Source organism: Stomoxys calcitrans, chromosome 3 (assembly GCF_963082655.1).
Source record: "Stomoxys calcitrans chromosome 3, idStoCalc2.1, whole genome shotgun sequence".
Taxonomy (NCBI): Eukaryota; Metazoa; Arthropoda; class Insecta; order Diptera; family Muscidae; genus Stomoxys; species Stomoxys calcitrans.
The window spans coordinates 192,564,561-192,589,526 of record NC_081554.1 but is presented as its reverse complement, the minus strand read 5'-3'; the positions used below and the strand labels follow the sequence as shown (position 1 = coordinate 192,589,526).

Below are 24,966 nucleotides of genomic sequence, written 5' to 3'. Positions count from 1 at the left end.
AATTCTTGAGGTTATGGAAATTTACAATTTCTCACGCATTTTGTTGCGATTTTAATGAAAAAGTCCACAAGAACTTGTTAATTGCCTCCGAACAACTGCTAAACTTCTGACCAATGAAATTGGCAAATGGCAGTTCCCTTTTTAATTGCTACGCATAGTGTGACTACGATTTGTTACCTGCCATTCGCGATAAGCCATGGCATTAGCAAATGACAATAAACAGGTTTTAATGACAGCAATGGCTAATGTCGTTATGTTGTTTAAGTAAACAGTAAGAGTGGACAATTTTCTGCCAACCTTTCTTTAACAACTAAATGGTCTTAAATCATTCAAATGAATTGGAATTCTAAGTTTAAAAAATAAAAGAAATGTGCTTTAGCGTGTATCTCGAAACACTTGGCTCCAAAATATTGGATATCAAAATCGTTTTCTATTCTTAAATATCTTTCATATGAGTCCCATATTGTCATTATGGGTTAATGAACCTATTTGACGTATTTTTAGGAGAAAAAGCGCCACCGAGACCTGAACGGAAATGTTAATGTCAAATTCGTTATCTACTCCCAAATACCGTTAATTTGAGTCCCATACAGCCATGGATGTCTAATGTGCCCATTTGGGGGTGGGGCGACCTCCCATAACTTGGACTTTATTTTCTAAGCCATATTTGTAATCTACTGCTGAATACTTTTTATTTAAGTCCCGAATATATCTGTTTAGAAGAGTTTTGGGCTTAGGGCGGCCCGCTGGCTACTTGGACCCAAAATTTCAATACGATATTCGTTTTATAGTCTCTAATACCTTTCATTTGATACCCATATTGTGTCTATCGGCCAACTTTTGATTTTGTGTGGTGTGGATGTGGATTTTGGGGTAGGGAGGGTCCGCCCCCATCCGATATCAAAAAATTATATAACCTATGTTCCCTTCCACAAAAACCTACACAATCTGGGAAAATTTTAAGAAAATCGGTTTAGTCTGCTTAGCCGGAACATACAAACAAACTGAGTCCTATGTACTCAGAAATAGTTAATATGCCCATTTGGGGCGTTTTCGGGGAATTTGTGTGACCCCCTATACTTCAATCTTATTTTGTATACCAGATTCGTAATCTACTCCTTTCATTTGAGGCCCATAATGACATGAACGCCCAATATGCATGTTTTGGGGGAATTTTAGGGTTAGGGCGGCCCGATGGGTACCAGACCCAAATTTTAATACCATATTCGTATTCTATTTTCCAATACCTTTCATTTGATACCCATATTGTGTCTATCGGCCAACTTTTGATTTTGGGTGGTGATTTTGGGGTCCGCCCTCATCCGAAATCCAAAAATTATATAGCCTATGTTCCCTTCCACAAAAACCTACACAATCTGGGAAAATTTTAAGAAAATCGGTTTAGCCTGCTAAGCCGGAACATACAAACAAACCGAGTCCCATGTACTCAGAAATGGCGTTTAGGGCGTTTTCGGGGGATTGGTGTGACCCCCTATACTTCAATCTGATTTTGTATGCCAGTTTAGTAATCTACTCCCGAATACCTTTAATTTGAGGCCCATAATGACATGAACGCCCAATATGTATGTTTTGGGGGAATTTTACGGTTAGGGCGGCCCGATGGGTACCAGACCCAAATTTTAATACCATATTCGTATTCTATTTTCCAATACCTTTCATTTGATACCCATATTGTCATATCGGTCCACTTTTGATTTTAGGTGGTGTTTTTGGGGTTACGGGGGAAGGTCCGCCCCCTTCCGATATCAACAAATTATAAAGCCTGTTTTCAACCCTCCTGCCCATATCCGCAATCTACTCCCGAATACCTTTCATTTGAGTCCCATATTGTCATAATCGTCCAATAAACCTATTTTAGGGGGTTTTGGGGTTGGGACGGCCGACCAGTTATTTGGACCCAATTTTTAATATGAAATTCGTATTGTACTCCTGAATACCTTTTATTTGAATCCCATATTGTCCCGATCGGTCCACTTTTATTTTTGTGGGTAGTACTTTTGAGGTAAGGGGGAGGGTACGCCCCCCCCCCCCTTGTCGGGACGATCAAGTATATATATACTTTATGGGGTCTTACATCAATATTTCGAGGACTTACAAACAGAATGACTAGATTGGTTCGAGTATACCCCCACCAAAATAGGTGTAAAATGGGTGTCTCATCATCTTTCCCACATGCTATCACTTGCAGCACCGATTTTGCATAAGTGAGCTCGTAGTCCTATGTGCTGCGTTATGACACCAAAAGCTATAGTGACCTCCTTCTTACTTCCTTTCAGTAATAGCCTCGTCCTCTCACGATCCGGATCATTCCATAGGATTTTCGCCGTCCACCTACCACTTACTACTGGGCGTTAGCGTTTGTCGCTTAAATCGAACTGCGTCGACCTTAAAGGCTGAGCCTTCACTGCCAAATCGTCTGCCCTTTCATTTCCCCTTACTTCGTTATGGCACGGCACCCAAACGATGCGGATTTTGCCATCCTCAGAGAAGACGTTGATTTCTTTCTTACACTCCCAGACAGTTCGTGACTTTAATGTCCTGGTTGTTATTGCCCTTATGGAAATTTTGCTGTCCGTAAAGATGTTCACACTCGACGTTTTCGCGTTGATACCACACCACCTCACGCATTCCGTAATCGCCCGGATCTCCGCCTGTATAACCGTTTTATGGTCAGGCAATCTAAAACAGATCTCAGTCCTTGGTTTCTCAATGTAGACCCCCAGGCCCACTCTGTCCTCTAGCTTTGATCCATCCGTGTAACATGATCTTCCAGATGGCAATACTAGGGTTCCGTCTGTCCAAGACTGTACCGCTGGCAGCTGTGCCTCGCATTCGACCTCAAGTGTCGTCTCAGGTATTCGATCGGAAACCTCTTCCCTTCCTTCCAATTGTCCTATCGTTGTCTCGATTATACCGCGATGGTATGAGCTGCTCCCCTCCTCAATGCATTCTCCCATCACCTTAAGTCTCATGGCTGCCTCTCACTTAATCTGTATGTCAATGGGACGGATATGTAAAATAGTCTCCGCTCCGCTTATGTCAAGACGACATGTTCTCTGAACTTGTTGTATGGTCCTTATGTTGCACTTTTTCTCCATGGCAGTCCACCAAACTACTGAGGCGTAAGTAAGTATTGGTCTAACCACGCTCCTGTAAAGCCAGTGGACTATCCTCGGATTCAGGCCCCATTTCGAGTCAACGGGCCGTCTACATATTGCCCAACATCTGTGAGGCTTTTCAGTATGCCCCTGAATGTGACACTTCCAATTAAGTTTCCTATCCAAGATCACTCCTTAGTATTTGACCTCGTGCGATATCAAAATCGTTTTATTGAGGAAACGTGGTGCTTTAAATTGACCCACCTTCGTCTTGCTCGTGAACAGGCACATTTCAGTTTTCTCTGTGTAAACATTGAGACCCCTGAGTCTAGCCCTTTGGGCCCTTTTGCACAGCTGGTTCTGATCCTTACCCCTAAGAAGTATTATAATATCGTCTGCATAGCAGACGGGTTCAAATCCCTCCCTCCCAGCATCCGAAATAAGTCATTTATGGTGGTCACCCAAAGGAGTGGCGATAAAATGCCTCCTGTGGCGTGCTCTGTGCCATTTTCTCCTTTATATTTATGACATGGGAAGCGCAATTAATCCATCTATTCCTTAGCATATGGTTTATCCAGTCTCTAAGGACCCAGTCCATCTGGTACTTGTGTAAGGATTGGATCAATGTGTCGGTCCGCACAAAATATTAAATTCCACCTCGCTATCAATGCAAGCCGCCAGAGTGTACGTTTTGGGCATCGAAGAATTTTTCTGTCTAATGCACAACATCGTGCAGGACAGTTGTTACAGACCTTCCCTTGACATAGGCATGCTGTTTGTATTGAAGCAGTTCGCTGGATGTCCCACTCTTTATCATGGTATCCACAATGCGTTCAATGGTTTCGAGTAGAAAGGTCGTAAGGCCTATTGGTCTGTAGGCCTTTGGTGTCGCATAACTTGCCTGACCGGGCTTGGGTACAAATACCACCCTTGCCTCTTGTCAGGCTTTCTATATGTAAGTCCTAGGAACGCTGCGAAAATATTGGTTAGGCGGGGCGCCAGATAGTCTGCCTCCTTTTGTAGTAACGCCGGAAATTTTCCATCAGGTCCTCAAGGCTTCCTTGACCCTGAATTCCATTATGACAAGTTTTCAGTCAACCTCATTATTCCAAGATTCCTGGGTCGCCGTGAATCCCGTCATATCCTGTGGAAAATGCGATTTCATCAAAAGCCTCAACATGTCCTCCGTTGTCTCTGCTCTCATTTCCATTTCGTCTACTAACGTTTCAATTTGGACATGGGTTTTTGAGAGAAATTTTTGATCTTGGCGGCGTCATTAACGCTATCGAACTGGTTGCAGAAAATCTTGTAGGAGCCAGATTTTGTTGCTCTGGTTATCTTATAGTATTTCTTGAGCCGTGTGTAATACACATCCCAATATACTTCCGCTGTTTTACGATGTGCTCTGTTAGAAAGTCTGCGGACCTCTTTCCCAATGTTGCGAGTCTCCCCGGTTATCCAGGGTTTTCCTGGGGCTGATTTCCTTTCCCAGAGAGGACAACTATCTTCAAAAGACTCCTCTGATGCAGTCATAGTCCTGTTGACATTGTCTTCAATGTCTTCTATGCTTGGACAATCTTTATTACCTTGCCGAAGTCTTCTTCTGAGTAGTCTTCCGAATTTTGTCTCGTTAGTTTTCAACGTATTATGGAAGCTTATCGGATTCGGCCCTTGCCGTGCAATTCTAAACCTAATGTAGCGATGGTCCGAGAAGGAATGCTCCATGGAGACCCTCCCATCCTGAACCGAACATATCGTCACATCTAAAACCTCCTCCCTAATCCTATTGACAAAGAAAGCGGTGTTACCAATATATGAAGCGTTAGTGTTCAAGAATTCACCTCCATTAGATGAGGTTCTTGAGAGTGGGTGAAGGTCTCATCGTCTGTTCATTATTCTTGAGGCCGCATTGAGTTTCCCGTCACCGCACTGCCTGATGTTTAGTACCTTTGCAAATCCTAGTCTTCCGAATCTTAAGAAAGTCACCGTGGTTAGCATATCCGCCTATGATGCTGTTCGCCTGGGTTCGAGTCCTGGTGAGAATATCAGAAAAAATCAGCGGTGGTTGGCCCTCTTAATGCTGGAGACATTTGTGAGGTACTATGCCATGTTAACACTTCTCCCCAAAGAGGTGTCGCACTGCGGCACGTCATTCGGATTTGTCGACTATAAAAAGGAGGTCCAATATCATTGAAGTTTAAAACTGAATCGGACAGCAGTATTTGATATGTGAATTAAATGGATTTTTCATTTGTAAATTTGTGATTACAATGTGGCAAATGGACCGAGTTTTCTCTGTTCACAAGCTAGAGATATTTAATTACCAAAAAGGTTATCAATCGCTCTCATATCTCCTGACCCAAAGATACTTGAGGCAGTTTAATTGAATCCCAACTTCAAGCAGAACATAAACACGGATTCTATAGAGTGCTCAGCATAATAACAGCACACTGCCAACACCTCAAATATCAGCCATGGCCTGGATGGGAACGAAGCCTGTGAGCGGACTGATTTTATGTCTCTGAGATCATCGAAATAAGCGATAAAGACGATAATGACTTGGCGATCGCTCTTATGGGAGCTGTATTTTAGCGTAACGTGAATTAAACAAAATTTAAATCTAAACTGAATTCGTCAGTAATTTTGTAACAAATTTTGAAGTGAATAGTTCAATTTCTTCACATAATATGCTTTTGACAGATCGGCGACTAGGCAACACTGGATAATTTAAGAAGACTACTGAGATCATGTTCATACTTTATACAGCCTTATTCCAATATTTCAAGATGTTACAAATGGAATAATAATTTTAATATACTCGTACTCACGGAACATATAAATAAAACAGACCTGTAGATTTATTCTTCATGTTTACATCTATAGCAAGTTTGTTTACAATGTTTTTGCAAAAATAGAAACTTTAAACTTGGATTTTTTTAGAATTTAGTACTGCAGTTTTTGTACTTTCTTGCAATTCAATTAAATGGCAAAGCCTTTCGTTTGACAAAAAGCTTTCGTACTCTGGGGACTCGTTTTTTGGGTTTGAAGCATTGTAGAGAAAATAGGCACATCAAACCTCTCTTCGGTAAGTCAATAAAAAAGAAAAATAACAGCTCTGTAACACCAACTAATGAACAGCCAAAGCATAAACCAGCAAGGCCACCAACGGAAGCTGAAAAGTAGAGAAAAATTGCAATGAAGAGAATAATAATATAAATAAATTTTAAGAAATTAAAGCTAAAGCAATAACTTAATAAGAAAAGAATAATATAAAACAAGTAAAAAGGCGTTAAGTTCGGCCGGGCCGAACTTTGGATACCCACCACCTCGGTTATATATGTAAACCACCTTTCATCAAAATCCGGTAAAAATTGCATACCTTATGTTCCATAGCAGTTATATCGAAATATGTTCCGATTTGGACCAAATACTAATAAGTACAGTAGCTATATCTAAAAATATACCGATCTGGACCATGTATGACACGGATGTCGAAAAGCCTAACATAAGTCACTGTGTCAAATTTCAGTGAAATCAGTGAATTATAAATGCGCCTTTTATAGGGCCAATACTTTAAATCGAGATATCGGTCTATATGGCAGCTATATTCAAATCTGAACCGATCTGGGCTAAATTGAAAAAGAAAGTCGAAGGGCCTAACTAAACTCACTGTCTCAAATTTCAGCAACATCGAAAAATAAATGCGCCTTTTATGGCCCCAAAACCTAAAATCGAGAGATCGGTCTATATGGCAGCTATATCCAAATCTGGACCGATCTGAGCCAAATTGAAGAAGGATTTCGAAGGGTCTAACACAACTCACTGTCTCAAATTTCAGCAAAATCGGATAATAGCTGAGGCTTTTATGGGTCTAAGACCCTAAATCGGAGGATCGGTCTATAAGGGGGCTATATCCAAATTTGAACCGATCTGATCCAAATTGAAGAAGGATTTCGAAGGGTCTAACACAACTCACTGTCTCAAATTTCAGCAAAATCGGATAATAACTGAGGCTTTTATGGGTCTAAGACCCTAAATCGGAGGATCGGTCTATAAGGGGGCTATATCCAAATTTGAACCGATCTGAGCCAAATTGACGAGGGATGTCGAGGGGCCTAACACAACTCACTGTCCCAAATTTCAGCAAAATCGGATAATAAATGTGGCTTTTAAGGGCCTAAGACACAAAATCGGAGGATCGGTCTATATGGCAGCTATAACCAAATCAGAACCGATCTAGGCCAAATTGAAGAAGGATGTTGGAGGGCCTAGCGCAACTCACTGTCCCAAATTTCAGCAAAATCGGATAATAAATGTGGCTTTTATGGGCCTAAGACCCTAAATCGGAGGATCGGTCTATAAGGGTGCTATATCCAAATTTGAACCGATCTGAGCCAAATTGAAGAAGGATGTCGAAGGATCCAACACAACTCACTGTCCCAAATTTTAGCAAAATCGTATATTAAATGTGACTTTTAGGGCCCTAAGACCCTAAATCGGCGGATCGGTCTATATGGGGGCTATATCTAGATATAGCCCATCTTTGTTTCAGCTCAATATCTCCATTTTTAAAGACTGCAGTGTGATTTCAACAGACAGACGGACGGACATGGCTTGATCCTCTTAGATTTTTACGCTGATCAAGAATATATATACTTTATAGGGTCGGAAATGGATATTTCGATGTTTGACAAAATGAATATACCCATGCTTCGGTGGTGCATATAAAAATGATAAAAAATTTTACCCATTAAATCAAATACAGTATAAACGGCAGATGTCTCATAGATTGTAAATGAATCCCATAAAAAATAGATATACATCTCCAAACCGGTATCATTGGGATCAATAAATATTTCGGGTATATGTTCCACCCGATAATCGGTGCGGTAATTCAAAGATTTACAATTGAAATAGCAATCACATATCATGCCAGAGTGGGAATCTTTTACATAATTCTGTTCTCTTAAGCGCTGAAAATATCGCAGTTTTTCTAGAAAAAAATTTATTGTTATTGAATCAAACTTGATTAATTTTTTTTTTGCAATGAGTAACCGGTTCATACCTTCATGTCTATATATACATGGAAAATCTGATAAACGACAAGGTGGAAATCTTTGTGTTGGTGGAAAAAACATATCCATGCTACAATTGCAGAACTCCATCAAATACTCCTGTTGACATTCGGAATAACAATTTTCGAACATATATGGGTGACCTTCCAAGGACCTGAAGTCCACGGTGTTTAGTTCATCCTAACGGCAAATAGAACGACGTAAAATTGGGAAGAAACTTATTTAGACACAACCATAGCATTAAGAGCAGGACCATCAAATGTTGAACTTTTAGATCCCATATTAGAACAAGGTTCGGATGGTTTTTAAGAAGTGGCCCTTGTGGCAACCACAAAAGTGTTTTGTGTTTTTTAAACCATTGATACCATGGTAGTCGGTATTCGGTATGAGTATCAGAATTTCAATTAACCTTACCTCAAACATGCAATTCCTAAACGACGAGGAATATTGGCGGGTGTTCTCGTTGAAGATGCGAAGACGAGGTGCAATCGAAAGGAATACTCTTGAATTTGTTGGAATCGCACGATGCCAATATGCCCAAACATCTTGCTCAACCACCATAACCTACAAGAAAAAGACGAATAAAATGAAACAAGTAAGGGCGCACAAAGTTCGGCCGGGCCGAATCTTATATACCCTTCACCATGGATCGCATTTGTCGAGTTCTATGGGCAGTATCTCTTCTTAGGCAAACAAGGAATAATGAATAAGAACTGTTATCCTATTGGAGCTATATCAAGTTATAGTCCGATTGAAGGATGAACATTGTAGAAGTCATTGTGTAATATTTCAGACCATTCGGATAAGAATTGCGCGTTGTAGGGGCTCAAGAAGCAAAATCGGGAGATCGCTTCAGATCATATTGGATACGTATGCTGATGGTTATGGGAGAAGCCGTTGTACAAAATTTCTGCCAAATCGGATGAGAATTGCGCCCTCTAGAGGCTTAAGAAGTCAAGATCCCAGATCGGTTTTTATGGCTGTTTATATCAGGTTATGAAACGATTTGAATCATACTTAACTCAATTGTTGGAAGTGATATCAAAACACCACGTCCAAAATTACAGCCAAATCGGATAAGAATTGAGCTTTAAGAAGTCAAGACCCCAGGACGGTTTATATGAGAGCTATATAAGGTTATGGAACGATTTCAACCATACTTAACATAGTTGTTGGAAGTCATAACAATACACTTCATGGTAAATTTCAGCCAAATCTGACAGGAATTGTACCCTCTGCCTCAAGTAGTCAAGATCCCAGATCGGTTTATATGGCAGCTATACCAAAACATGGGCCGATATGGCCCGTTTACAATCCCAACCGACCTACACTATATGGTCGGTGCAAAATTTCAAGCGGCTAGCTTTACTCCTTTGAAAGTTAGCGTGTTTTCGACAGACAGACGGACGGACGCGCATGGCTATATCGACTTAAAATTTTATGACGATCAAATATATGTATGCTATATGGGGTCTTGATGAATATTTCGAGGAGAATGATGAAATTAGCATACCCCCATCCTATGGTGGAGGTAATAAAAATCAATTTGTATTTTTTTTTGTTGGTTTGTTTGTATGTTTGTGTGTTCCTTATAGACTCAGAAACGGCTGAACCGATTTTCTTGAAATGTTCACAGATGGTGTATAATGACCCCGTGGTGAAAATAGGGTACTACATTTTTTGATATCTGAAGTGGGGGCGGACCCTCCCCCTTACCCTAATTTTCAGAAACGCCAGATCTCGGAGATGGGTGGTGCGAAATTTTGTGTGCTCTCATAGAGTATCCTAAAAATCCAGATTTTGGATAGGGTACCTAGGAGGACCCCCCCACCCTAAAACCTACCAAATATATATTTAGACCAATCACGACAATATGGGACTCAAATTAAAGGTATTTAGGATAAGAAAACGTATCTGATATTCAATTGTCGGACCAAGTGCTAGTGGGACCACCCCAAGCCCCAAAACACCCCTAAATCCGACATATTTACCGACCATGACGATATGGGACTCAAATGAAAGGTATTTGCGAGTATAATACGAATCTGATATCCAAATGTGGGACCACGTTTCTGGGGGCCCACCCCTTTTCCAAAACAACCCCCAAACAGGACTTACTTCCTGAACATGGCAATATAGGGCTTAAATAAAAGGTATTTGAATGTAGAATACGAATCTGATATCCAAATATGAGACCAAGTGTTTGGGGGGCCGCCTCTCCCCAAAAACCTCCCCCAAAGGGGACACATTTACGACCATAGCAATATGGGCTCAAATTAATGGTCTTTGGGAGTAAAGCACGAATTTGATATCAATATTCAGGAAAAGTGTTCATGGGGCCACCCCACCCCCACAACACCAACCAAATAGTAAGTATTTTCTGACTATTGCAAATAAGAGGCTTTTTAAAGTGGAACACGAATCCGATATATATTTTCAAGGCCAACTTACTGAGTGGCCGCCCATCCCCCAAAACACCCCCCAAGCCGGTCATGTTTGCCGACTATGGAAATATGGGGCTCAAATTAAAGGTATGTGGGAGTAGATCACGTATCTGATATCAACATTAGGGACCAACTAGGGGACGTCCCACCACCATATCAACCCCCAAATGGGACGTATTTGGTCACCAAGACAATTTGGGTCCTAAAGAGAGTGAAACTAAATATTCATAGTTTTTGGGGCCCAAACCCAAAACCGGACATATTTGCTGACTTTTGCAATAAAGAGTTTAAATGTGATTAGAAAACGATTTTGATATCCAATTTTGAGGGCAATGCCAATATGGGGTTCAAATAAATGATATATAGATATATGAGAAAAGAGCACGTTGCTGATATATTTTCCGGGCATAGTGTTTGGGGGACCACCCCTAAATCGAGTTATAAGTTTTTTCTTTTAATTTTGTTTTTCTTCTAAATCAAATTCTACCCACCAATACTCCTTTGCCCTTGCCTAAGCTTTCCGGAGAATGCCATCCATTTCTTATGTGAACTCGCAGCCTTAGACCATTTTTTACACCTCGCCCTATTGTGCGTATGGGATAGTAGCGATCAGTTTTACGTCGTCTAGCACCCACTTCTGATTCGACTGTGTTAAATGACAAACATTGACCCTTTGGCGATTTTCTTGGTGTAAATAACTCGCAACAGTCGGTGGTACGATTTTGCCATACACAATCGGAGAACATCTCGTCGCATCTCCATGCCATGAATTCGGAGACTTTGGTGAAATTTATATAATTCAGATCATATAGCAGCTCAGGTTTGTAAAGTTTAGAGATATTTTCAAAAACATGAAATCGCCCAAAATACAATGTGTCAAAAGCCTCAATAGCATCTCTGAAAACTTCATCATATTTCGATGAATCGTTGTCCTGGGGTAAAAATTTCTCTCTGGCCTCAGTATATCGTTGCCAATTGAAACGATTTTGATTGCAGATCATTATCTCGGGAAAGGCTAGTTTATAAATCGGGGCATCCAACTCAGCTATTACTGTCTTCATGGGTTGATAGTGGTAGATGTACAAAATATTCCAGGTGATGAGAGCAAGAATATAAATGGCTACGATTAGTCCGAGAGCCAGAAGAGATCTAAAAAAGGCAATGAGGGTTTTATTAAAAAAAAAATTATTAATTTTATGCAATTTTATAAAAAAAATCATAAAATGAATGAAGAATTTCTTAAATTTAAGGAAAATTTGATACAATTTATAAAAAAATAAATTTATTTGTCAAAATTTTATGAGTTTGTAAAAACGTAATGAATTCGTATAGACTTGTTATGAATTTGTAAAAATTTTCTAAATTTTAAAAATTCATACAATCGATTATTGTCCGGCTTCAGACCATAGGTTTTCTGTTTCTACTACAAATAGAAAAATCGTTATTTTTTAATTTAGGCAGAAAGTGTATTATTGTAATAGCATTGACTGTTTTTGTTGCTGTAGCCACATTTGCATGTGGAGTTAGCGATCCTCGTCAAACTCTTATAGGCGGACAAGCTCGTTCCGGTCTATACGACCGATTGCCGCGGGAACCTGATGGGCGTTGGTTATTTAAAGGTGCCAATAACTCGCCTTGTCATATCGAGCATCATAGGCACTCAGTGTTTAAAAAAGAGCCGGTGCCATCCAGCCTCTCACTGCTGATACTTCGCGACTGCAATTGCAGCTAATCCGTATACAAGGCAATCCACTATCCGCAACCAGTGGACGCACCCGGTAGCTCTCAGCTGAGTTTTTCGTGATGACGATGAACACCACTCAGATCGGAGCTCAAAGTACCAGCCTGTGTTATGCTCATAGGAGCATTGACTGGTCGCCCACACTTGCAGTCACCCATTGGTCGCCCACACCAGCAAGCGTGTTTGCTGTAATAGTTGGATGTCTTCTTTTGGCAGAAATATATGAAGAAGAGTTTGTTTTCTTTTTTTGCTGCGCTACAAAACGAAAATTCCCTTAAGATCATAGTTTCAGCCTAGAAGACCGATAGGTTTGCATACGTGAGCTCGTAATTCCATGTTTTTCATTATGATATAGAAAAGCTATACTGACCGCCTTCTTACTTCCTCTCAGAAATAGTCTCTTCCTATCACAATACGAATCTCTCCATCAGATTTTTGTCATCCTAAAGACCTTTTCCCTGTTCTAGAGTACTACATGGGCGTTCGTCGCCCATGTCCTTGATTCGGCAGGCAGACTTTTGGCCTTCACTGGCAAATCATGTTAACACCACACCACCTCACGCATTCTGTAATTCTGTAATTGTCCGTATCTCCGCTTCCAGAACCGTACACAAATGCGCCTAAAGTTTAAGGACTTTCCTTAATTGTAGGATTTTAGCAATGGTGACCAGTGAAAGGGCAAATTTTTTAAGTCAAGATGCTATCTTTCGCTTCAAATTACGATCGCTTATTGATTATAATTTTACTTCACATATGACTGTCTAATTATTACTTTTGAACAAATTTTTTTGTAAACTAAGGCTAGGTTAGGTGATGTTGAAAATCATTAATCTGCCCCATGCCACTATGGACATACACCTAAGCCTGTAATCGGCTTGCTGTGAGCACTAAAAACTAAAAAGAAAATTTTAGGTTAGGTATTCCGTGCAAATTACAAAATCCTTAAATTTTTTCCATGCCACGACCCTTAGTTGGTTTATGTCTTGTATTGTGTCCCCAACTAAGTGCCGTTTTCCGTTAGCTGCGAAAACCGCCATCATCTTCTCCACATGCATACACATGTGTCCCGTTATGATACCGAAAGCTTTACTGATCTCCTGCTTGATTCCTTTCAATAATAGCCTCGTCTTCTCATAATCCGGATCTCCCCATAGGATTTTCGTTGCCTTGCCGATCGGTTTCGGCTTAACCAAGTCCCTTAAAGTTGACATTAATCCGCTATGGCCCGGCACCCAAACGATGCGAATCGTGTTATTCTCAGAGAAGGCGTTAATCTACTTCTAACACTCCAAGACTGTTCGTGACTTTACCGTCCTGGTGGTTATTGCCCTTATGGCTATTTAACTGTCCGTAAAGATGTACACACTCGACGTCTTCGCGTTAGCACCACACCACCTCACGCATTCCGTGATCACCCGGATCTCCGTCTGGTCAGGCAGTCTAAAACAGATCTCAGTCCCTGGGATCTCAATGTAGACCCCAGGCCCACTCTGCCCTCTGGCTCTGATCCATCCGTTTAACATCTTCCAGATGGCAATACTAGAGTTCCGTCAATCCAAGACTTTGCCGCTGGCAGCAGTGCCTCGCGCTCGACCTCAAAGTGTCGTCTCAGTTATATAATCGAAAATCTCTTCCATTCTATTCAGGTTTCCTATCGTCGCCTCGACTACACCGCCATGGTGTGATCTGCTCCTATGATCTATCCATTCTCCCATTGCCTGAAGTCTCATAGCCGCAGTGGTTGCCTCACACCTTTAGCTGTATGTCTATAGGTCGAATATGTAGAATTATCCCCAGTTCCCTAGAGGGTATTTTTCTCATCGCCTTGCCTATGCAAGGTTCATGTTCCCTGAACCTTTTGTATTATCTTTTCGTTGCACTTTTTCTTCACCGCAGTCCACCAAACTGCTAAGGCGTAAGAAAGTATTGATCTAATCACGCTTCTGTAGAGCCAGTGGACTATAATCTGCATAGTGCCCAACATCTGACATTTGGACACTTGGAGTTCAGCTTTTCGTCCAAGATCACACCTAAATATTTTACCTTGTCTGATATCGAAATCGTTTTGTTGAGGAAACGTGGTGCTTCAAATTCGCCCACTTTTGTCTTCCTCGTGATTTAAGACAGATTTCAGTCTTCTCTGGTATAATATTCAGGCCCCTAGGTCATACACAGTGGTATGCGATCTCAAAGGCTTTTAGGATTTTCTGCATAGCTGATTCGGATCCTTACCCCTTAACAGTATTTGAACATCGTCTGCGGGTTTAAATATCATCTCAGCCAGCATATGTAGTAAGTTATTTATGGTAGTCACCCATAGGAGTGAAGATAAAATTCCCTCCTGTAGCGTGCCCTGTGCCACTTTCTCCCTTAACTTTATGCCATGGAACCCACAATTTATCCACCTGTCCCTTTAGCATATGGTTTAGCTAGTCTCTAAGAACTCATTCCCCTAGGTACTGGTCTAAGGATTTGATTCAATGCATACCGCCTACGTGTATGTCTTCGTACACATTGGCGGTCCCAAATTTCGACGAAATTGGACAATAAATGCACATCTTACGGGCCCAAGACCGGTCTATATGGCAGCTATATCCAAATCTGGACCGATCGATTCCTCATTGAAGAAGAAAGCCGACTGGCCTAACATTACACGCTGTCCCAAGTTTCAGCTCAATATGTCTATTTGTAAAGACTTTAGCATGATTTCAACAGACAGACGGACGGACATGGCTAGATCGTCTTAGATTCTTACGGTGATCAAGAAATGTATAAATTTTAAAAGATGTGTTGAATGTATTTTATGGAGTTCTAGTGTACCTAAAAAAAAATCCTATCACATGCTCGGCAATAAAAAAAAAAAACAATGAATTTACTATTTTTCATACCTCTCACATCCCAGTGATGTGGTTTGAAATATTCCACTTACTCCATGCACTGTTGTTATACGATTTACATCTTCCAAAATACCATCCACAAAACGTTTCTGAATTTTATTATTTTTCTTTTTGAATTTCAGTAATTCCGAAGCACTGACTTTTCCACAGCTATTTCTTTCCCAAAACATGGTTTGTATATTTATGAAATTTTTTCATTTTATTTTAATTGCAGTAAAGCTCTAGACATGCGCTGCCCATTAAAGTCACTCAACAACTGTTTAATTCTTAACCAAAAGCTATTTGCCATAAGGACAAGGACATGTTTTGGTCAGATTTGTTAAGTGACGTTAATTTGCGACTTTTTATCTGAGATAACGATAGCCAAATTAGAGTCTATAAACAAGATTTAATGATTACAGTTGCAATGACAGTTATGGGGACATGAATATGGAGGTTTAAGGGGAAGAACACTTCAATGCCTGTAATAAACAACTTAATAATAAATGCAAAGTGACCACATTTTGGACATTCGAAGTTTAGACTTGTTTTGTTTGCTAACCTAATGAATTAATTTACCGGTTAATATAAAATTTTTGTCTTCTCGCCGTACTTGGTGGCGTATGATCGTTCATTTGGTTGTTTACCCTTGCTATGGAGTTACTCATACGCACCAAAGTACTATTCATTTTTAAGTCGATCTAGCAATGTCCGTCTGTCTGTCGAAAGCACGCTAAGATTCGTAGGAGTAAAGCTAGCCGCTTGAAATTTTGCACAAATACTTTTTATTAGTTTAGGTCGGTTGAGATTGTAAATGGGCCAAATCGGTCCACGTTTTGTATAAGCTGCCATATAAACCGATCTTGGGTCTTGATTTCTTAAGCCACAAGAGGGCGTAATTCTCGTCCAATTTGACTGAAATTTTGCACGTGGTGTTTTGGTATCACTTCTAACAACTGCGCTAAGTATGGTTCAAATCGGTTAATGTTTTGGTATAGCTGCCATATAAACCGATCTTGTGTCTTGACTTCTTGAGCCTCTAGAGGGCGCGATTCTCATCCGATTTGACTGAAATTCTGCACGTAGTGTTTTGGTGTCCCTTCCAAAAACAGTGTTTAGTATGATTCAAATCGGTTCATAATCTGATATATCTGTCATATAAACCGATCTTGGATCTTGACTTCTTGAACCAATAGGGAATATGGGGTTTAAATAAGAGGTATTTGAGTGTAGAATTTGAATCCGATAGACAAATATGGGACCAAATGTTTGAGGGCCGCTTCTCCCCAAAAACATCAGCCATAGAGGACAAATTTACGACCATAGAAATATGGGGCTCAAATGAAAGGTCTTTGGGAGTATAACACAAATCTGATATCAATATTCCACCCCCACAACACCACCCAAATAAGAAGTATTTGCTGACTATTGCAATTTGAGGCTCAAATAAGAGGGTTTGTAGAGTAGAACACGAATCCGATATATATTTTCAAGACCAACTCATTGAGTGGCCGCCCATCCCCCAAGCCGGTCATGTTTGCAGGCTTTGGAAATATGGGGCTCAATTTAAAGGTATTTGGGAGTGGACCACGTATCTGATATCAACATTAGCGATCAAAAGTCTAGGGGACGTATTTGCTCACCAAGGCAATTTGGGTCTTAAAGAGAGTGGAACTAAATATTTTGTAGTTTTTAGGGCCAATAGCCCAAACCGGACATATTTGCTGACTTTTGCAATGAGGAGTTTAAATGAGATTAGAAAACAAAATTTGGCATCCAGTTTTGAGGCCAATGGCAAAATGGGGTTCAAATAAATGATATATAGATATATGAGAATAGAGCACATTGCTGATATGTATTCCGCGATTAGTGTTGGGGGGACCACCACAATCCCCAAAACACCCCAAAATCGGACATATTTACCGACCATGTCAATGTGAAGCTTAAATGAAAGGTATTAGGGTGTAGAGGAGGCCACCGTAGCGCAGAGGTTAGAGTTAGAGGTCTGCCTATGACGCTGAACGCCTGGGTTCGAATCCTGGCAAGACCATCGGAAAAATTTTCAGCGGTGATCTTCCCCCTCCTAATGCTGTGAACATTTGTGAGGTACTATGCCATGTAAGACTTCTCTCCAAAGAGGTGTCGCACTGCGGCACGCCGTTCGGACTCGGCCATAAAAAGGAGGTCCCTTATCATTGAGCTTAAAACTTAAATCGGACTGCACTCTTTGATATGTGAGAAGTTTGCCCCTGTTTCGTAGTGGAATGTTCATGGGCAAAATTTGCAAATTTGCATAAGGGGGTGGAGCAAGAATTGATAGCCACTTTCGGGACCAATTTTCTGGGGTTCTACCCCTTTCCCAAAATACCCCACAAACAGCAATTTTATACTGACCATAGCAATATGGGGCTCAAATAAAGGTATTTGGGAGTAGAATACAAATTTGATATGCAAATGTAGGAACATGGATTTAGGGCATCACCCCTTCCTAAAAAAACACCCCCCAAAAAAAATTTCGACCATGCCAATATGTGGCTCAAATGAAAGGTATTTGAGATTAGAAAACGAATTTGATAACCAATTTTGGGGCAATGTGTTTGGGGGACGCCTCATCGTGTAAACTCCTCTTAAACCAAAGGCAATATGGGTTTTAAATAAATGGTATTTGAGAGAAGAGCATAATGCTGATTTTTTTCAAAGCCAAGTGTCTGGGGGACCACCTTACCCCTCAAAACACCCTCAAACCAGACTTAATGAGAATATCGGGCTGAAATAAAGTATTTTTTGAGAATGGAGTACATCTTACATCCAAACTTGAATTCATAAGCCAATTAAGATGGGATTCAGATAAAGGCAGTGATATTGTTAAGCTCTTAGTCAAGGAATATACTATATTCGTAGCAAGGCATTTCACTAACTCTTTAATTATCGAAAATAAATATTCCAAGGAAAATTTTGCTCCATATAAAGTAAAAGAAGACGCAGTGCAGCGGGCCCGGTTCAGCTAGTAGTAAATATAAAATATCTTTTGGCTTCAAATCAGTGTCTTATCTTGTGCGTATGGCAATCTGAAATTTCCTACATTAATCATCACGTGTGTGAAAATATTTGTTTTTAATGTGATATCATTTAGGTGAACTTGAATGTCAAGTGCGCATTAGCAGTCAACATTTAAAACTAATTCAAATAGTCATTCTTTGATTTTAGGGCCAACAAGTTGCAACCAAGAAGTTGAATTCTATTTTTTTTGTTCATTTTTCTAAAATGACTGTTCCTATTTCTGCGGATTTTAAGCCAGCCCGACCAGAGGCCTTACGCCGTCTTAATGAAAAATATACCTTCGGAAAGACTTCAGCTAACAGGGAATTGTTATCAAAACTTCGAGATGATGGTATGGAAATGTTGGCTGATTTTAGTGAAAAAAGCACAGTGCATGGCTTGGGAAGATTGTTCAATAGAAATGCCAATGCATGCGAAAGGTAAGAAAAGTTAAGAAAAAAGTAAAAAAATAAGATAAAAGTATATTAAGTAAGGTTGATTCAATTCTAGCTCTACAGCCAATACTTTTCATTTAAGCTCCACATTGACATGGTCGGTAAATATGTCCGATTTTGGGGTGTTTTGGGGATTGTGGTGTTCCTCCCAACAATAATCGCGGAAAATATATCAGCAAAGTGCTTTATTCTCATATATCTATATATCATTTATTTGAACCCCATATTGCCATTGGCCTCAAAACTGGATACCAAATTCGTTTTCTACTCTCATTTAAACTCCTCATTGCAAAAGTCTGCAAATATGTCCGGTTTGGGCTATTGGCCCTAAAAACTATAAATATTTAGTTCCACACTCTTAAAGACACAAATTGCCTTGGTGAGCAAATACGTCCCCTAGACAGTTAGTCCCTAATGTTGATATCAGGTAGCCTCTTATTTGAGCCTCATATTGCAATAGTCAGCAAATTCTTCCTATTTGGCTGGTGTTGTGGGGGTGGGGTGGCCCCATAGACACTTTTACCGAATACACATAGACATTTTATCCCTGTATTGCCATGGTCGTAAATTTGACCCCTTTGGGGGATGTTTTTGGGGAGAGGCGGCCTCCAAATTTCCCATATTTGGATATCAAATTCTACACTATTATATTCTACACTAAAATACCTTTTTGGTCACTAAATAAGTCCAGATTCGGGGGTGTTTTGGGGAATGGGTGGACCCCCAGAAACATTGTCTCACATTTGGATATAAAATTAGTATTCTACTCGCAAGACTTTTCATTGGAGTCCCATATTGCTATGGTCGGTAAAAATGTCCGATTTAGGGGTGTTTTGGGGGTTGGGGTGGTCCCCCCCGACAATTGAATATCAGATACGTTTTCTAATCTTAAATACCTTTCATTTGAGTGCTATATTGACATGATTGGTTTATATATATATTTGGTAAGGTATGGGGGTGGGATTAAATCGCACCACCCACCTCCGAGATCTGGCGTTTCTGAAAATTGGGGTGAGGGGAGGGTCCGCCCCGCCTTCATATATCAAAAAATGTAGTACCCTATTTTCACCACAGGATCATTATGCCCCATCTGTGAAAATTTCAAGAAAATCGGTTCCGCCGTTTCTGTGTCATAAGGAACGCACAAACAAACAAACCTACAAACAAACAGAAATTGATTTTTACATATAAGAAGAAGAAGATATCCTCCACCATAGGATGGGGGTATACTAATTTCGTAATTCCGGTTGTATCACCTCGAAATATTCGTCCAAGACCCCATTTAATATATATATTCTTGATCGTCATGACATTTAAGTCGATCTGGCCATGTTCGTCCGTCCGTCCGTCTGTCGAAAGCACGCTTACTTTCGATGCAGTTAAGCTAGGCGATTGAAATTTTGCATAATTACTTCTTATTGGTGTAGATCGGTTGGGATTGTAAATGGGCCATATTGGTTCATGTTTTGATATAGCTTCCATACAAGCCAATCTTGGATCTTGACTTCTTGAGCTTTTAGAGGGCGCAATTGTTATCCGATTTTGGCCGAAATTTTGCACGTGGTGTTTTAGTATGACATCCAACAACTGTGCCAAGTATGCTTTAAATCCCAACAATACAACATTGTCTTGTCCCTTGCTTGCAAGGATACCTGCGATGGAATCTCGGCAGTTGGATCCAACTTTATGAAACGGATTAAGAGGACGTCTAGTTGATCTCCTCAGAACCGACAGCAGCCAGAACCTTAACTCCGGGTGGAGTGGCGGGTAGCTCGCTGGGGAGCAGGCGGAAAGTACAGAAGACGGACGAACAGAAACGGAAAGAAGGCTGCAAACGTTCGTTGCGGTATCTGAGGAAGATGGAGGGCCTGGAGCCATCCACTTTGACGATCCGTGATAAGCGTTTGATGCGCAGGCATAGGTTTCACGTCATGAAGTACGAGTCTATGATGAATACTACTGTCCTGGAAAGTATGCTGCCCTCTGCTACATAGGACGATACTGGAACTGACACCGACGCAAGCACTACAACTGGAAATGTCGCATATGCTGCAGACAATACCGAGACGGCCAGAGGAAGCACCGCGTGCATAATACCAGGCCCTGAAAAGAGCAAAACTGTTAAGCCTGAGGCCTTTCGTTGATCCTGCTGCCAATAAGGGTGGCCAGGAGAGTGTCCTCCCGACAAAGGTACATCACTCAAATGACAAGCCCAATCCAAGAAATAAACGGCAGCGATCTGGCGATGCACAGGCACCTGATGGCAAAATGGCCGAGTAATCCTGAAGGTCGGCTATCCACTGAGGGATGGTTATAAGTCGAAGAGAAGATTCTCCGAGTTCTATCGGAAGCCATTGGAAAAGGCGAGGATGACTTATCCGCGGCTTTTGATGGCGCCAATTGGCAGAAGGGCGTGAAGGTCATCGAATGCGGTAATTAGAAAGCTCTGGATTTTCTTTCGATCTGCATCGATGGCCTTGACCCCCTTTGGCCTGGCATGAAGATAGAGCTGGTCCCGATTGATTAGCTCTATCTTCATGCTGCGAGTGTGGATTCCCCCTAAAGTATTGAAAGACGAAGCTATACTCAGGCTGCTTAATGGCAGAATAAACATCTGCTAGCGGAGAACTGGACAAATGATTAGTCGAGGAGAAGATTCTCCGAGTTCTGTCGGAAGCCATTGGAAAAGTGGAGGATGACTTATTCGCGGCTTTCGATGGCGCCAAGTGGCAGAAGGGCGTCAAGGTCATGCGGTAATAAGAAAACTCTGGATTTTCTATCGACCTGCATCGATGTCCTTGACTCCGTTTGTCCTTGCATGAAGATATAGTTGGTCCCGATTGATCAGATCCACCGTTGAATGACGCTGCGAGTGTGGATTCCCACTCCAGTATTGGAGGACGAAGCTATACTCAGGCAGCTTTAAGGGGCAGAATAAGCGTCTACTAGCGGAGAGCTGGACAATTGTAAGGGGACGAACGAGGGCTAAAAGTAATGGCAAGGACCTCTGGAGTAGGTTTGGTTAAGAATCCTTGTCACTCCTGAGGTCCTCGCTGGGAGGGGTCAAGTTTGGCTTAAACCATGCGATAATGGTCCTGCCCGCCGATGAAGATGATGTCACCCAGTGTACTAGGGGGCAAGGGTTGCCTGAAGCTAGTGCAGGTTAACCTGCACTACTCGAAGACAGCCACTGATGAGCTGCTGAGAGCTCTGGGGAGAGATGGCACTAGTATGGCCCTCGTTCAAGAACCGTGGTTATGAGGTAACAAGGTTCGTGGACTCAGATCACGAAATCTAAATTTATTTTCGCCCCCACAATTAGGTAATATTTGAAACTGTATTGTGGCCAGAAGGGATTTGAACCTTACTCTGATTAAACCCTACACCACAACTGTGGTACAGGGTATTATAAGTTTGTGCATTTGTTTACAACGCTAAGAAGAAGCGCTAGACCATTTGAATCTTACTCTAATTTTTCTTTTGTATTTTCCTTTATTCGTGTATAACCTCTAGTACGAGGTCTCACATTTTCTTTATCTTCCCTTTCTCCCTCTAGGGTACCTAATGGTATAAATCATTTCATAACTTGTCATAACTGCCATATAATTTGACTTTCTGACCCTCTTGGAGGAGCATTTATTACACGATATGCCTGAAATTTTGGAGGTGGTATTTTTATATGATTTGTAAGGCATAACAAGTACGGTCCATATCGGTCAATAACTTGATATAGCTTATATATACTTAAAAAAAGTCATTCAAAGAACTTGACAAAGATTCGGCCCGGCCGAACTGAGCTTTTATGCGTTTACTTGTTTAAATCTTAATCTTAATCTTAATCTTAATCTTAATCTTAATCTTAATCTTAATCTTAATCTTAATCTTAATCTTAATCTTAATCTTAATCTTAATCTTAATCTTAATCTTAATCTTAATCTTAATCTTAATCTTAATCTTAATCTTAATCTTAATCTTAATCTTAATCTTAATCTTAATCTTAATCTTAATCTTAATCTTAATCTTAATCTTAATCTTAATCTTAATCTTAATCTTAATCTTAATCTTAATCTTAATCTTAATCTTAATCTTAATCTTAATCTTAATCTTAATCTTAATCTTAATCTTAATCTTAATCTTAATCTTAATCTTAATCTTAATCTTAATCTTAATCTTAATCTTAATCTTAATCTTAATCTTAATCTTAATCTTAATCTTAATCTTAATCTTAATCTTAATCTTAATCTTAATCTTAATCTTAATCTTAATCTTAATCTTAATCTTAATCTTAATCTTAATCTTAATCTTAATCTTAATCTTAATCTTAATCTTAATCTTAATCTTAATCTTAATCTTAATCTTAATCTTAATCTTAATCTTAATCTTAATCTTAATCTTAATCTTAATCTTAATCTTAATCTTAATCTTAATCTTAATCTTAATCTTAATCTTAATCTTAATCTTAATCTTAATCTTAATCTTAATCTTAATCTTAATCTTAATCTTAATCTTAATCTTAATCTTAATCTTAATCTTAATCTTAATCTTAATCTTAATCTTAATCTTAATCTTAATCTTAATCTTAATCTTAATCTTAATCTTAATCTTAATCTTAATCTTAATCTTAATCTTAATCTTAATCTTAATCTTAATCTTAATCTTAATCTTAATCTTAATCTTAATCTTAATCTTAATCTTAATCTTAATCTTAATCTTAATCTTAATCTTAATCTTAATCTTAATCTTAATCTTAATCTTAATCTTAATCTTAATCTTAATCTTAATCTTAATCTTAATCTTAATCTTAATCTTAATCTTAATCTTAATCTTAATCTTAATCTTAATCTTAATCTTAATCTTAATCTTAATCTTAATCTTAATCTTAATCTTAATCTTAATCTTAATCTTAATCTTAATCTTAATCTTAATCTTATTGATCGTCATGACATTTTAAGTTGATCAAGCCATGTCGTTCCGTCTGTTGAAAGCACGCTAACTTCCGAAAGAGTAAAGCTAGCCCCTTGAAATTTTGCACAAATAATTCTTATTAGTGTAGGTCGGTTGGTATTGTAAATGGGTCCATGTTTTGATATAGCTGCCATATAAACCGATCTTGGGTCTTGACTTCTTGAGCCTCTAGAGTGCGCAATTCTTATCCGATTGGAATGAAATTTTGTACGACATGTTTTGTTATGATATTCAACAACTGTGCCAAGTATGGTTCAAATCGGTTCATAATCTGATATAGCTGCCATATAAACCGATCTTGGGTCTTGACTTCTTGAGCCTTTAGAATGCGCAATTCTTAACCGATTGGAATGAAATTTTGTACGACGTGTTTTGTTATGATATCCAACAACTGTGCCAAGTATGGTTCAAATCGGTTTATAATCTGGTATAGCTGTCATGTAAACCGATCTTGGATCTTGACTCCTTGAGCCTCTAGAGGGCGCAATTCTTATCTGATTTGACTGAAATTTTGCACGTAGTGTTTTGATATCACTTCCAACAACTACGCTAAGTATGGTTTAAATTGGTCCATATTTTGATATAGCTGCCATATAACCGATCTTGGGTCTTGACTTCTTGAGCCTCTAGAGGGCGCAATTCTCGTCCGATTTAACTGAAATTTTGCACGTAGTGTTTTGGTATTACTTTCAACAACTGTACTGAGTATGATTCAAATCGGTTCATAATCTGGTATAGCTGTCATATAAACCGATCTTGGATCTTGACTTCTCGAGCCAATTGAGCGCGCAGTTCTCATCCGATTTGGCTGAAATTTTACATGAGGTGGTTTGTTATGACTTCCAATAACTGCACTAAGTATGGCGCAAATCGATAAAGAACCTGATATAGCTGCCATATAAACCGATCTGGGATCTTGACTTCTTGAACCTCTAGAGGGTGCAATTTTCATCCGATTTTGTACAACGGCTTCTCTCATGACCTTCAACATACGTGTCTAGTATGGTCCGAATCGATCTATAGCTTGATACAGCTCCCATATAAACCTATCTCCGGATTTTGCTTCTTGAGCACCTACAAGGCGTAATTCTTATCCGAATGAACTGAAATATTACACAATGACATCTACAATGTTCAGCATTCATTTATGGTCCGAATCGGACTATAACTTGATATAGCTCCAATAGCATAACAGTTCTTATTCAATATTCTACGTTTGTCTAAAAAGAGATACCGCCCATAGAACTCGTCA

General features: G+C 39.8%; 1 protein-coding gene across 1 annotated transcript; it reads right to left on the bottom strand.

Moving 5' to 3' along the window:
* Positions 1-6,094: 6,094 nt before the first annotated feature.
* LOC106088073 (pickpocket protein 19-like) lies at positions 6,095-15,944 on the bottom strand. The gene is made up of 7 exons (XM_059365755.1): positions 15,835-15,944; positions 15,268-15,432; positions 11,130-11,787; positions 8,609-8,758; positions 8,185-8,374; positions 7,867-8,112; positions 6,095-6,291 (listed from the first exon to the last, which is right to left on the bottom strand). Exons 1-7 carry the CDS (start codon positions 15,942-15,944, stop codon positions 6,095-6,097), a joined length of 1,716 nt encoding a protein of 571 aa, XP_059221738.1.
* Positions 15,945-24,966: the final 9,022 nt, after the last annotated feature.